The following is a 13,741-nucleotide window of genomic DNA, read 5'->3' as shown; positions in this document are numbered from 1 at the left end:
TTTTTTCTCTGCCTCTTCCTCTCCTTTTTTTCTCCTTCTCCCCGCCTCCATCTCCTTTCTGTTTTTGCTTCTCATTTGCTACCATAAACCAAGCCATGTGGACCATAAACTTTGAGTTTAAAGTCCCTTCCACTCCAGCAGTCTACCAGTCCTGTGATAGTCTCTTCCTTTGTTCCCTTGTTTTTTCTCACTGTCTCCTCTTTCCATTGCTTATAAATTATTTAATTTCCCTAGGCCTCAGTTTTTCCATCTGTAAAATAGAAATAATAATAGATTGTTATAAGCGTCAAATGAATTAAGTAAACCTCTTCGTTCAGCGCCTAACCCAACGACCTCCAAGCTGTCATTAACTTTATTCTTATTTGACCTTCTGCCAGCCCAATATGAAGTGTAAAACACTATAGAAATGTTAGTCTTTTACTATTTTCCCTAAAGTATCATGGTAACATGGAAAGTTGGCTTCGGGCTTGAAGAGACCTGAGTTCCAGGCAAATCTCTAAATTTTTATAAGCATCAATTTCTTTATCTCTAAAGTGAAAATAATAAGAGATGCCTTCCTTACACCTAGGGATTTTTCGTCTCCCAGGAATTAAGAGATGCAATATACAGGAAAGCCTCGCTCTACAAGTATATGTAGTCATGATAAACCGTGTCCTGGAGTCACACTGGGGATGCAGTATAGTTATGAGGATTTAATGGGATACAATTTCAAAAGATGCCTGACCAATAGTAAGCACTCAATACATGGTATCTATTATTACTTCCTTTACTTTTTCTTTCTTTCTTTTTTTTTTTTTTTAAAGATTTTATTTATTTATTTGAGAGAGAGAGAGTACATGAGAGGGGGGAGGGTCAGAGGGAGAAGCAGACTCCCTGCCGAGCAGGGAGCCCGATGCGGGACTCGATCCAGTGACTCCAGGATCATGACCTGAGCCGAAGGCAGTCGCTTAACCAACTGAGCCACCCAGGCGCCCCTTCCTTTACTTTTTCTACTTCTTTCCTCTTGCTCCTCAAAAAAAGTAGTGGTTAAAATAGCCCGGAGATCCCTGACGCTAAACTTCTTTGATTGATTCTTGTCTCTTTCCTATCTCTCCTCATTTCCTTCCCTCCCTTTTCCCTTCCTCCCTCTCTCTTTCCCATTACAGCTTTCCTGTCGCCTCAGGCACCCTGTGCAGCCCGAGTCTCCAGATTTCGGGCAGCTCTGAGCCGACACCTAACCAGCCGGTACCTGCAGGACAGGTTCTCCCTCTGCATTTACCTTCCAGGGCTCATCTGTCAATAAAGTTTTATTGAAACAGAGCAGGGAAAAAAAAAAAAGGCGCCCGTCATTCTTCCGCAACAGCCAATCAGAGAGTAGAATGACAGGCGCTTGCAGGCGCTTCAGCCGTCGGAAGGCGGGGGAGGGGCATGGCCCGCCCGAAACCGGCCTCGTAAGAGCGGAAGTACGAGGCGGAAGCCAGCCATAGAGTTTAGCGGCCAGAGCGACTCTGCAGGGAGGTGGCAGGAAAGGCTCGGAACGGCTGCCGGAGGTGACGGAGCGGCGGCCCCGCCCGGTGTGCTGGAAGACGAAGCTTCCAGGTAGCGGCCCGCAGAGTCTGACCCAGGGTACGACGGGGCAGTCGCCGTGAGCCCACGGTCCCTGGGCGGCCTCTTTAAGGGAGGGGGCGGAGCCACGTGGAGGGATCGTGAGGGTGAGGTCACGTGGTTGAGAGCACTTGCGGGGCACCACGGAAATTTGAGGGAGCGTTGTTGTTGGGGTGGACACCATGTGACACCCCTTCCCCCACTACATCCTGTGCCTTGGGGTTCAATGGGGTGCACGTGGTGGGGCTTGGGATCAGGCCCAGGGATGGGGGAGGGGGCGTGGCAAACCCTGTCTCAGCCAGGCTTCCATCAAAGTGGCCGATTTTAGGACTTCTAGATCCGAGTTTTAGACTGCTCCATCTCTCATTCCTCATTTGCAGAAGTGACTCAGTGCCTCTGCAATCCAGCCTCCCTGTGCTTCCCGCCCTCCCAGTGTTCAGGGGCCTCCAGCTTCACATTCTCTTTCCTTGCAGCTCCAGATATCCTGAGCCCAGGTCCCCCCAGCTCAGTGCAGCCATGAGTGCCGAGGTGAAGGTGACAGGGCAGAACCAGGAGCAATTTCTGCTCCTGGCCAAGTCGGCCAAGGGGGCAGCGCTGGCCACACTCATCCACCAGGTGCTGGAGGCTCCTGGGGTCTACGTGTTTGGGGAACTGCTGGATATGCCTAATGTTAGAGAGGTGGGTTCCTGGCCTGGAGAGCCCACAGGGAAGCTTGGGGCTAAGTTTGAATTTGAGAATGGGTGGGCAAGGCTCATTTGCAACTCCATAACCATTCAGTTGAACAAGAATACGATGATGATTAATTAACAGCTGCAAAAATAAGTAGACAAGTAAACCTCTTTCTTTTGGTGATGAATCATCTGTAAAACCCATTATTTTTCATTTTTTAAGCAAAAGAGCATGTGATTCAGAAAAGGAGACCTGATTCCAGCCTGTCTCCGCCAAGGTAGTAGCTCTTAATAAAATTATGTCACCTTGATGAGGTCACTTTTACTTTAGGGCCTCTGTTTTTCTCTTTTAAAATCAGAGCTGATACTGTCCCTCATCCTCAATTATAGAAATCAGGTCAGATTATGGGAAGTGTAAAGTCCAGTACAAATGGAAAGAACGAACCTGAAATTGGCATACCCTCCTCTCCCCAATTTGTACCCTTTGTTAATTCACTTAATCTAGAAGTGTTAGAAGGTGTGTTTCCCCGCAAAGACTGTGGCAAGATGCTAGGAACACAGCAGAGAGAACTGTTCACATAGAAGCGGCAGAGTAAAGGGGTACCCGGGTGGCTCAGTCGTTAAGGGTCAACCTTCAGTTCAGGTCATGATCCCAGGGTCCTGGGATCGAGCCCCACATTGGGCTTCCTGCTCAGTGGGAAGCCTTCTTCTCCCACTCCCACTACCCCCGGCTTGTGTTCCCTCTCTTGCTGTGTCTCTCTCTCTGTCAAATAAATAAATAAATAAATAAAATCTTTAAAAAAAAAAAAAGTGGCAGAGTAAAGAGTTTAAAGTGTAGAGTGGGTGCATCACTAAGATGTATGAAATAAGCCCAAGTCCTGAGATGTTATTGGTATGTGGGCAAACTATGGTAAAGTTTTGAGGGCCAGTGATTGACTGAGTCAATGGATTTACCTTTGGGATCACTCTGTGGTATATGGAGAACACTTTGGCTGCCTTCTTTCCCTGCTTTCCTCTGCAGTGGAACTAAAGAGGGTCCATTAGGGTGAAGAAAAAGAAGCATTTATTGGGTGCTTATTTATCTCTCTGCTAGTCATCTGGGAATACCAGAAAATACAAGACGCAGTGCTTATTACTCTTCCAAAACTTACATTCAGTTGCAGAGATAAGATGAATGGATATGGATGTGTAAATTACTTATTTAGCAAGTATTTATTGAGAGCTGAATACATGCCCAGCTTTGCTAGACCTAAGTGGTTGGGATACCAGGGCCTGGGTCTGTAATCTTATTGGAAAGAAAGATATTCTTGGGTAACAACCGAAGGGTTTGATCGATTAAGTGCCAGAATGAGTGATCAGTGATAGGAGATGAGATCTGGGTGAGCTGGCGTGGGTGATGAAGCCTCTTGGGTGTTACAGGTCTGACGCAGAGGCCACAAATTCCAGTGCCTGCTGAGGCCATGCAGCGGTCAGAGATGAGTGAGGCTAAGCAGGAGTGTTTGGTGAATTGGCAAGGACAGCAGACTGCCTAATGATACTCAGATTCAGAAATACTAAACACACTCTAAGGACCAAAACACAATTTGCAATGTCTGGGTGTGCACATGCCCACACACACTACTGAACACTCTGAATTTGTTCAATTCTGAATTTAGGGTAAGAATGAAGACATATGGAAGAAGAGGGCATGGTGGATTGGGGCGGGGGTAGTGTAAATAAGGGTCTGGAGGTGGAAATCAGGTCTTTCAATGGGGAGAGTGATCAGAGAGGCAGAGAAGTCCTTTTGGTGAGCTGGGAGAGCCGATGGGAGAGGGGAAAGATGGGGCCAGAAAGTGGAATTCAAAACGGAGTGGGGCTGGGAAGCTGGAGAGAGGCCCATCCTGTCACCTCTTCCTTCATATTCTTGCAGCTGGCTGAGAGTGACTTCGCTTCCACGTTCCGGCTGCTCACAGTGTTTGCTTACGGGACATATGCTGATTACTTAGGTAACCAGAGGGCTGGAGCTCTGGAGTAGTGGAGGTGGGAGAAGGGCAGTTTCTGGAAGGACTAGAAGAAATCCTGGGAAATGCTCCTGGGGTACACAGGGTCAGGGTCAAGACCTGAATTGGCATGGAAAACTAAAAAAAAAAAAAAGCAGCAGCAGTAGCAAGGGAAAGAGGCTAGGACTTCCCACAAAAGTGTAATCAGAATTTCCTATGCTTTGTCCTTTTTTCCTAGCTGAAGCCCGAAATCTTCCCCCACTCACAGAGGCTCAGAAGAATAAGCTTCGACACCTATCAGTGGTCACCCTGGCTGCCAAAGTCAAGGTGAGTGACAGTCCCGTCCCCCCCCCCCCCCAGTCCTGAGCCAAAGGGGAATGTCCCTTTGAAGGGCCTGTCTGAAGGGAATTTGCAGTCAGACAGCCTTTGCCCGCAGTGTTGCTTTTCTGCCTTCCCCACCCCACCATGTCCCTCCAGGGTCTATATATGAACTCCACTACCTGCAGCCTTTTGGGCTGAATATTATTCTCTTAGTTTTCTGTTTTGTTTTTGTTTTTCATTCAACATTTTTTGCATCTTGGGTCAAAATAGCAACCAGGGTGCCATTCACTTGTTTAGCAATCACCTTCCTCCTCACTAAAGAAAGTCCCACACAGGGGCGCCTGAGTGGTTCAGTCAGTTAAGGGTCTGCCTTTGGCTCAGGTCATGGTCCCGGGATCCTGGGATCGAGCCCCGCATCGGGCTCCCTGCTCAGCGTGGAGTCTGCTTCTCCCTCTCCCTCTACACGGCCCCCGCAACCAGCTTGTGCCCACTCATGCTCACGTGTGCATGCTCTCTCTCTCAAATAAATAAATAAAAATCTTAAAAAAAGAAAGTCCCACTTAAATGGTCTCAATTTTCAGATCTGGGAATAAGGCTCTCTCTCTTCTGGTGAAGTGCGAGGCTTCTATTTCCTAAAGTCAAAAGTGTATAACCCAGAAGTATCTCTGTAGTTCCAGTTAGGTTCAGTTTTTTATTAAATATCCCTCTCCCACCCACCTGCATTCTCTCAGCTGTTACTTGACTCTCCTGTGGTCCTCCTGATTTTACCTAAACCAGGCTCTCTGTCATGAGGTGCCTCTGTGGAAGGAAGTGGGGTATAAACGATAAATAGTAACTTAGAGCCCTCCCCCACCACCTGTTCCCGCTACGTCAGGCTTATCTGGACCAAGGTCTGTGTGCTGTCCTGAGCTATGGCCAGAGGATTGACACCCAGGCAGATGTCACTTTCTTCCCCTGTGGGGTGGGAGGTAAAGGGTGGTAGGGGAACGTAAATCTTCTATCTTATTTGCAGTTGTCCTTCTCGGGGTGTTATTTTTCAGGGGGCAATACTTTCACTTATTTTGCCTTAGAACCAGCCTTTTAGAGGAAATCCTTTAGGAGTAGGAGTGGAGACTAGGCAGGGGAGCTGAGGCTGGGGGGAAGGAGGGAAGAATCTTGGAAGCCCTTCTGTGCTGCAGAGCCTCACAGATCCCTGCCCGACCTCCCTGCACCCCAGTGTATCCCATATGCAGTGTTGCTGGAGGCCCTTGCCCTGCGGAACGTGCGGCAGCTGGAAGACCTTGTCATCGAGGCGGTGTATGCCGACGTGCTTCGGGGCTCCCTGGACCAGCGCAATCAGCGGCTGGAGGTTGACTACAGCATTGGGCGGGACATCCAGCGGCAGGACCTCAGTGCCATTGCTCGAACCCTGCAGGAGTGGTGAGACGGGTGCCCTGGCCCTGTTCCTTCCCTCCTCACTCCGGGAAAGGGGGAGGCCCTTGGGAGGGGGAGGGGGAGGGCTGGGCTGGGCTGCAGAGGTGGAATCCCAGAGGATGAAGGGAGGTAGCTCATTCCTCCAAAAGCTTCTGAAGGCAGAAGGGAGCAGAGGAGGGCCTGCGGGGCGAGAGGCCGGAAGCAGTGTCCTTGGCATAGTCCTTGGGGGGCGGGGGAGCAGTACTCTTGAGAGGATCCTCACCGGGGTGTTGGATCCTCACTTGTCTTTAAGCTGGATTCATCCCATCCGTCCGTAAGCGGCACTGTCTGTAGGCCATGCGTCTCTCCCACTTCCGTTTTTCTCTTTGTGTTCTTGTCTGACTTCAATATACCTTTTTTTCCTTCTCTCCGGCATCTACCCAGTGCTGTTTTTAGTTCCTCCTCTCGCATGTTGCACTTTACTCCAGGCACTTCACCTCTCTTATCCCCCCCCCCCCCCCCGCCTCCCCCTCCCCCCCCCGGCCCCCCTTTCGCCCGGGGTCCCCGGGCCCTGGCGAGGGTTCCTAACTCAGACAAGGGGTTTGTATGCAGGCTATTCTGAGTCTGTTTTCGTGAGTGTGTGCTCACAGCCTCCTCCCGCTGACGCGTCTCCTCTCCTGATTCTCGCAGGTGTGTGGGCTGTGAGGTGGTGCTGTCAGGCATCGAGGAGCAGGTGAGCCGCGCCAACCAGCACAAGGAGCAGCAGCTAGGCCTGAAGCAGCAGATCGAGAGTGAGGTGAGCGGGCAAGGGATCGGGACAGACCCAAGCTCCCGCCGCCTGGGCCAGTTGCCCTGTGCAGACGGGTTGGGACCGTGGCTGTAGCAAACAGACGAGGTAGGCAGGGACGGTCCGATTCTGGGACTTTCCTTACTATCCCCCATTTCTTTCATCCGGGTAGGTCGCCAACCTTAAAAAAACCATTAAAGTTACAACAGCAGCTGCCGCCGCAGCTACATCTCAGGACCCCGAGCAGCACCTGACTGAGCTGAGGGAACCCGCCCCCGGCACCAACCAGCGCCAGCCCAGCAAGAAAGCCTCAAAGGGCAAGGGGTGAGCCTCTGTGGCAGGGACCACTTGCTTCCGGGGTGTCCTGCCTTTACTTCAGAGACCTGGCTGTCCTCACCCCCTGTAGTCATTTGCATGGGGGTAGACAGTGGGGGGAGCCCGCAGGGGTGAGGGGATTCCCTGCAGCCTCTCTCTCTCTCTCTCTTCCCCTTGCCAGGCTCCGAGGGAGCGCCAAGATTTGGTCCAAGTCGAACTGAAGGGACTGTCGTTTTCTTCCCTGGGGATGCGGGGTCCTAGCTTCCTGCCTGTCCTTTAGGAGTCCTCCAAGAGCCTTCCTGTGCCCCTGGTCAACTGATAATCCTAGGTTCATGACCCTTAACCTCCCTCTTCTCTCCTGACCCCCAAGCGTAGATCACACCTTCTCTAGGGAGGAGGCAAGTACAAGTCATGTTTTTGTTGGTACTTCTGCTTTATGTGACTTTATTATGTGTCCCATTGTCTCCCTCCCCCTCCCAGCCGTGCTCTCTCCCTATTTCTTTAAGGGGGGGGGCGGCCAGCGTCTATCCCTGTTTATTATACGTCATGGAGTTGGGGGGGGGCGCTGCTGCTTCTCCAGCATAACCCACGTGTGTTTCTTCTCGGACCACTGCGCCCCTGCATGCCTACTCCCCGATTTGTACTGCTTACCCCCAGCCTATCTGGGCAGCATCTGAAGAGCCATAGGCCTTCCACCTTGGTTCCCACCCGGAGAATTCTGGGAGCCAGTCTGCCGTTCTGGGAGTCACTGGACACTTTCGTCCTAGAATCCTGTCACACCAGAGTTGTTTCCTTTCCTCTCTCCTCCCCTTGGGTCCTGGGGATGCTGCTGCTTCAATGACCCCAGAGCCGAAGAAGGGCAGCTGTCTCTTGAGATGTTGAGAGAGGGCTCTTTCTTACCCCTGGCTATCTTGGAAAGCCTCATGGCAATCCGGGAAGGATTTATACTTCCTTTTGTGAGTTTGGTGGGGAAGCGAAGGGGATATATAGATTGTATTAAAAAAAAAAAAAGTATATATACATATATCTATATATAACATGAAACCGAAATAAATCTATGAGAAGTCTATCTACAAACATGCCCGGAAATGGGTATCTTCTGTCTTTGATATGTGTGGATGGGAAGAAGGCTCACTGTCCGTCCACTCTAAAGCAAAGTGCTGGAAAAAGAAGACAACCAGATACTAGGTGCTGAGTCCTGGCCTAGGAGCCAGGAGACCTAGATCTTGAGTCGTGGGACTTTGGACAAATTGCTCAGTATCCCAGCACTCATTCAGAAGCAGCGGATACTTCCTGAGCACCAACATGTGCAGAGCACTGGACATGCAAAATGACTGTCGCTGGCTGTGCTCCCAAGGAGCTGGGCTTCAGCTTGTTGCCTTCCTTCTTACAGAATTATAAGGGGGAAGAATTGATAATAACCTTCGGCTTTTGCATCAGAACCACACAGAACTCAGAGATCTGCAGTAAGCAGCAGCAGGCTCCTGTCTGCTGTCCAAGGCAGACCTTCCTGTGTTGGGACGATTGGTGTCCTTGGTCTAGTGCACTGCTGTGCACTCTTTAGAATTGGGAAGCTCTAGTGTAAGGGGCAGTTGACCCCCCCGCCCCCCGAACTTGCACGTGAAGCAGTTGCCTCCTGAGGGCCCCAGTGTTGACTGAGCTGCTCTCCAGGGATTGTGTTTTTCTCTAGGTGGAGATTTAGCACAGACCACTCTTTGCGGGTGCTAAAGGTCTCAGTCACAGAACTAGAAAGTGGGGTGGGATCCTGAGGTTTTGATTAAAAATGGGCTGGGCGAGCCTCTTGTTTTGAGGGGGCCGTGGAGACTTACTGGGGCCCTACTTTGGGAGTTGACACTTCTAGCTTCTTGGTTACCTTTGTCCTCGACGAGCTTGTTGAGCCTGTTTTGTCTTGGTTCTCAGTCTCTACCTCTGCAATAAACCCCTTCTTCCTCCCACACCCTCCAATGTGTAGAAGTTGTTAATTCCTGGCACTTGGAACCTGTCCCCCCCTCCCTCTGCCCCTGCCCCAACTTTTAACTTAGTGTCCTGTTTTCTTGTAAGCTAGTTCCAGCTAATGGCTCCATAACTTCTCTGAGCTCTCTAGTTCCAGCCTTCAGTGGATGACTCCAAAGTCTAAGTGTGGGCTGAGCTGGGACTGCCTGGTTAACACCCAGAGAGGGAGGGGGACCATTGACATGTCCCTGAGGACACGCAAATTCAATTTGTCTTTGCCTTAGAAAGGTGGGGCTCTTGGCTACCAAGGCATGAAGAAGGGGGAGCAGATGATTTGGGGGCTCAGTTTTTTGACCCTGAAACTTGGTTCAGGATTTAGAGATTCCATGTATAACCAAACTCAGGGCACCAGAATATTTCTGACCAAGAATCTTGCCACCACTGATGCACTCTCACACGCTGGTCCCCTGATGTACAGCAGTCTTAAGTGGTCTTAGAGCTGGACCACTATGGTAAGAGAAGGAGCAAGAGGACTTGCCTTTATGAGAATTCACAGTTCATGCCCATGAAACCGGTGACAATTAAAAGACTAAGCCGGGTGCCTGGGTGGCTCAGTCGGTTGAGCGACTGCCTTCGGCTCAGGTCATGATCCCAGGGTCCTGGGATCGAGTCCCACATCGGGCTCCCTGCTCTGCGGGGAGCCTGCTTCTCCCTCTCCCACTCCCCCTGCTTGTGTTCCCTCTCTTGCTGTGTCTCTCTCTGTCAAATAAATAAATAAATAAATCTTTAAAAAAAAAAAAAAAAAAAAAAGACTAAGCCAAAGTGTCTGAAGCTAAAATCAGCGACTGGGCTGGTGTAAATCTTTATGCACAAGAGCAAAGATAATGTCTACAGTCAGTATTCATGAAATCCTGTTGAAGAGAGATTGGAAATTCTCTGTTTAGGTGTGTTTTCCAACATGGATGGGTAGAGAAGGGAGCTTTGGGCAGTCTAGGCAATGTATTAGTTATCTAATATGGTGTAACAAATTACCCTAAAATTTAGTGGCTTAAAACAACACACGTATAGGGACGCCTGGGTGGCTCAGTTGGTTAAGCGACTGTCTTCGGCTCAGGTCATGATCCTGGAGTCCTGGGATCGAGTCCTGCATCGGGCTCCCTGCTGAGCAGGGAGTCTGCTTCTCCCTCTGACCCTCCCCTCTCTCATGTGTGCGCTCTCTCTCACTCATTCTCTCTCTCAAATAAATAAAATCTTAAAACAACAACAACAACACACGTATATTATCTCAGTTTCTGTGGTTCAGGAATGTGGGCACACTTTTTTGCCTCAGGGTCTCTCACAAGGCTGCAATCAAAGAGTTAGCTGGAGCCATGTCATCTCAAGGTTCCAATGGGAAGGACCTCCTTCCAACCACATTCAGTGTATCAGCAGGGTTCACTACCTCGTAGGTGGCTGGACCGAGGACCTCATTTCTGGGCTGGCTGTTGGTCAGAGGCAGCCCAGGTAGCCCGCTCCATCAGAGCAAGAGCCAGAGAGACCGTATCAGGAAAGCAGAATCAGTCTTGAAACTTAATCACAGAAGAAGTATCCCATCACTTTTACCAATCACCAGGTCCAGCCTAGTGACTGTCAGAAGGCAGGGATCGTTGGAAGCCATATTGGAAGTTCTTTACCACAGGCAGTGTTTCTGTGCGCCACCAGCAACAGAAACATCAGGGGAACTTTTGAAAATGCGTATTCCTGGACCCCCACCCCCCAGTTCCTACTGAATAAGAATCCCCAGGATGTGGACCAGAAATATGCCTTCATTGTCCTCATTGACTCAGCTCTGAGCTGAAAAGTCCCATTTATATAAGCAGACTTGCCCAGATTAGTGCCAACTTGGACTAGCTGAGGAGGCTTCTTACTGCAGGGCCTTGGAGGACAGGTACAGAGGCCCAGGGTCACCATCTGGATGAGAAGGATGTGCAAAGGTGAAACTTTTGAGTACAGGACAAGAGAGAGGACTTGTCCTTTGAGGTTCTTAAGTATATGGTTAAGTAATTAAAAGTGTGATAAGTGCTAAGAAGTATAGGGTGACATGAAAGCCCTTAACATAGGGATCTACATTTCACATGGGGCCAGGAAAGCCTTCTTCAAGGATGTGACCTTTCAACTGAAACTAAAAGCCCAAGTGGCAGTTAGCCTAACAAAGGGAAGGAGGATGAGCATTTTGGGTGGAAAGAACAGTGTGATGAACACCTAGTGGCAGAAAGGTTCATCCTGTGACCTACTGCCTCTCCCATAATAAAGCATAATTTGGGGAATGGAGCAGGGAATATAATTCTATACTTAAATATTCATTTGTCTATTCAATGAATTGGTAAATACATCTTGACTGAAAAATCTGAAATAATATAACCATAATGTGTATGTTAGACCTCTTGACATTGGAGTTCTGGGTGATTTTTGTCTTTTTGCCGATCTCTGTTGTCCAATCTTTTTATGATACTTTAAGACTAATATTAAGTGCTTACTACAGTCAAGCATTATTCTAAATGCTTTACATACATATAAACTTATTTAATCCACACAACCACCTTCTGAGGTTGACACTACTATTATCCTCTTCTAAAGATGACAGGAGAGGTACAGAGAGGTTATGTAACTTGCTCGGGACCACACAGATTGTAAGTGGAGTAGGCGTACCCCACCCCCATCACTCCCAGTGCTCCTGGACAGAATGCATGGGGCAACTATCTGAGATCTCAGAGAAGTAAATGGTGGGAGGGAGAAAGAAACCAGAATTTGAAGTTCCATGAAACCAGGGGTGAGTTTGCCATCCCCCCCCATTATTGCCCAGAGTGGACTCAAAGGTGACGCCAAACCCAGAAGTGTGCATCAGGTGTGAACTGAAAGAGCTCCTCTTGGAGCTATCTACTGCAGGTCTGAGGAGCCGGAAAGGGACTCCTAAGGGTCAGAGAATAGGGGAATCTCCTGTTGTTTTTCTTTTTTCCTTCTCTTCCACCTCTAACCCAGGCAGTACCATGGTGGGGTAGCTACAGCAGCATAATGACAGCAACAGTGGGCAGGCACTGAAAACTGAGGGAGGAGAATTCCTCTAGCACAGGAGCTGTGGTCTCAAGAGTGCGAGGCAAATCTCTCTGCTTTTTTCTTTGTTCTCTTGATGCTTAGCCCAGGTACATAGTGGAAAATGCTCAGCAGAGTAGAGAAACTAAAGCCCCCCCCCCCCCCCGCTTTTTTTTTTGGCCAGAGGATTAGGAAACGAAGACCCAGAGAATCAAAGTGTCAGGGAGATCAGAGAGAGCAGGGAAATCGAGAGTCCCATAGAGTTGTGTGTGAACTCCTGGGCTCACCTCAAAGCTGCACATGGATCTGACCTTAAACATCTTACCAAAGCTTTATGAATTGAGCTACAGGGTGGACCACTGTCCAGGTCTGACTGACCACTGGGTGGCACTGATATGAGACTGATGTAGATAACACCACAAACTGAAAATTAAACTGACGTTGGAACCACAATCCAAAGAAGGTAGGTTGCTGCCTGAACCAAACCTGGTCAATCACCCGCTAAAACAAAAACATTCCCATTAGGGTTTTAATAAGATCCAGAGTCTCAAACAATATTCAGAATATCCAGGATACAATCTAAAATTGCCCAGCATACAAAGAACTCTCCAGAGAAAAGACAACCAACTCCAACATGATAGAAATGTTGGAATTGGAATTTAAAGCAAAGACTTCAAAGCAGTTACTATAACCATACTGGAAGAAGAAAAGGAGAATGCTTTTGAAACAAATGTTAAGATAGAAAGGTTAAGCAAACAGGTCACGATCCTGCAGTTCCGGGATCGAGTCCCGCATCGGGCTCCCTGCTCGGCAGGGAGCCTGCTTCTCCCTCTGACCCTCCCCCCCTCTCATGTGCTCTCTCATTCTCTCTCTCTCAAATAATAAAAAAAAAATCTTTAAGAAAGGTTAAGCAAAGAAATAGAAAACCTAAGGAAAAGTCAAATGGAAAATTTAGGACTGAAAAGTAGAAGTGGCCAAAATAAAATATTCACTGGATGGCAGAATGGAGATGACAGAGGATTGACTTTTAAGATAGTCAATATAAATTATGCAATCTAAACAAATAAAAAAGAAACAAAACAATCTCAGGGACCTGTCGGACAAGACCAAAAGATCTAACATTTGTGTCAACAGAGTCCCAGAAGGTGAGGAGTATGAAATAGAAAAATTATTGGAAGTAATCATGGCTAAAATGGTCCCAAATTTGGCAAAAGACAAACACAGATTCAAGAAGCTTCATGAAGAGCAAACAGAATATACTCAAGTCTATGACCAGGCATAATAATCAAATTGCTGAAAATAAAAGACATAGAAAAATATCCAAAGAACATCTAGAGAGAAACAACTGATTTCATATAAGGGAACAATGACTCAGATTACTGCAGATTTCTCATCAAAACTATGGAAGCCAGAGGAACTGGAATCACACTTAAAGTGCTGAAAGAAAGCTGTCAATTCAAAATTCTGTACCCAGTGAGGGCGCCTGGGTGGCTCAGCCAGTTAAGTGTCTGCCTTCAGCTCAGGTCATGATCCCAGGGTCCTGGGATCGAGCCCCACATCAGGCTCCCTGCTCGGCCGGGAGCCTGCTTCTCTCTCTCTCACTCCCCCTGCTTGTGTTCCCTCTCTCGCTGTGTCTCTCTCTGTCAAAAAATAAATAAAATCTTTTTTTTTTT

General features: G+C 48.6%; 1 protein-coding gene across 2 annotated transcripts; it reads left to right on the top strand.

Moving 5' to 3' along the window:
- Window positions 1–1,452: 1,452 nt before the first annotated feature.
- On the top strand, window positions 1,453–8,123 carry COPS7A (COP9 signalosome subunit 7A). 2 transcript variants are annotated; one of them, XM_035028354.1, is made up of 8 exons: window positions 1,453–1,578; window positions 2,058–2,262; window positions 4,162–4,237; window positions 4,470–4,558; window positions 5,769–5,971; window positions 6,635–6,740; window positions 6,904–7,055; window positions 7,228–8,123. In XM_035028354.1, exons 2-8 carry the CDS (start codon window positions 2,101–2,103, stop codon window positions 7,265–7,267), a joined length of 828 nt encoding a protein of 275 aa, XP_034884245.1. In that variant the 5' UTR covers window positions 1,453–1,578; window positions 2,058–2,100; the 3' UTR covers window positions 7,268–8,123. The 2 variants fall into 2 exon arrangements, with proteins under 2 accessions (XP_034884245.1, XP_034884244.1); XM_035028353.1 differs by having other exon boundaries at window positions 1,453–1,605.
- The last annotated feature ends 5,618 nt before the right edge of the window (window positions 8,124–13,741 follow it).

The sequence above is a fragment of the Mirounga leonina genome, unplaced genomic scaffold (assembly GCF_011800145.1).
Source record: "Mirounga leonina isolate KUSES-001 unplaced genomic scaffold, KU_Mleo_1.0 Mir_201, whole genome shotgun sequence".
NCBI lineage: Eukaryota > Metazoa > Chordata > Mammalia > Carnivora > Phocidae > Mirounga > Mirounga leonina.
The sequence above is the reverse complement of the archived record's forward strand: the minus strand, read 5'-3'. Positions and strand labels throughout refer to the sequence as shown.

Bases quoted from the DNA above. Each gene is read 5' to 3' on its own strand.
- COPS7A (XM_035028354.1), top strand. From the start codon at position 2,101: ATGAGTGCCGAGGTGAAGGTGACAGGGCAGAACCAGGAGCAATTTCTG. The intron at 2,263-4,161 runs GTGGGTTCCTGG...ATATTCTTGCAG, and splicing joins ATATGCCTAATGTTAGAGAG to CTGGCTGAGAGTGACTTCGC. The intron at 4,238-4,469 runs GTAACCAGAGGG...CTTTTTTCCTAG, and splicing joins GACATATGCTGATTACTTAG to CTGAAGCCCGAAATCTTCCC.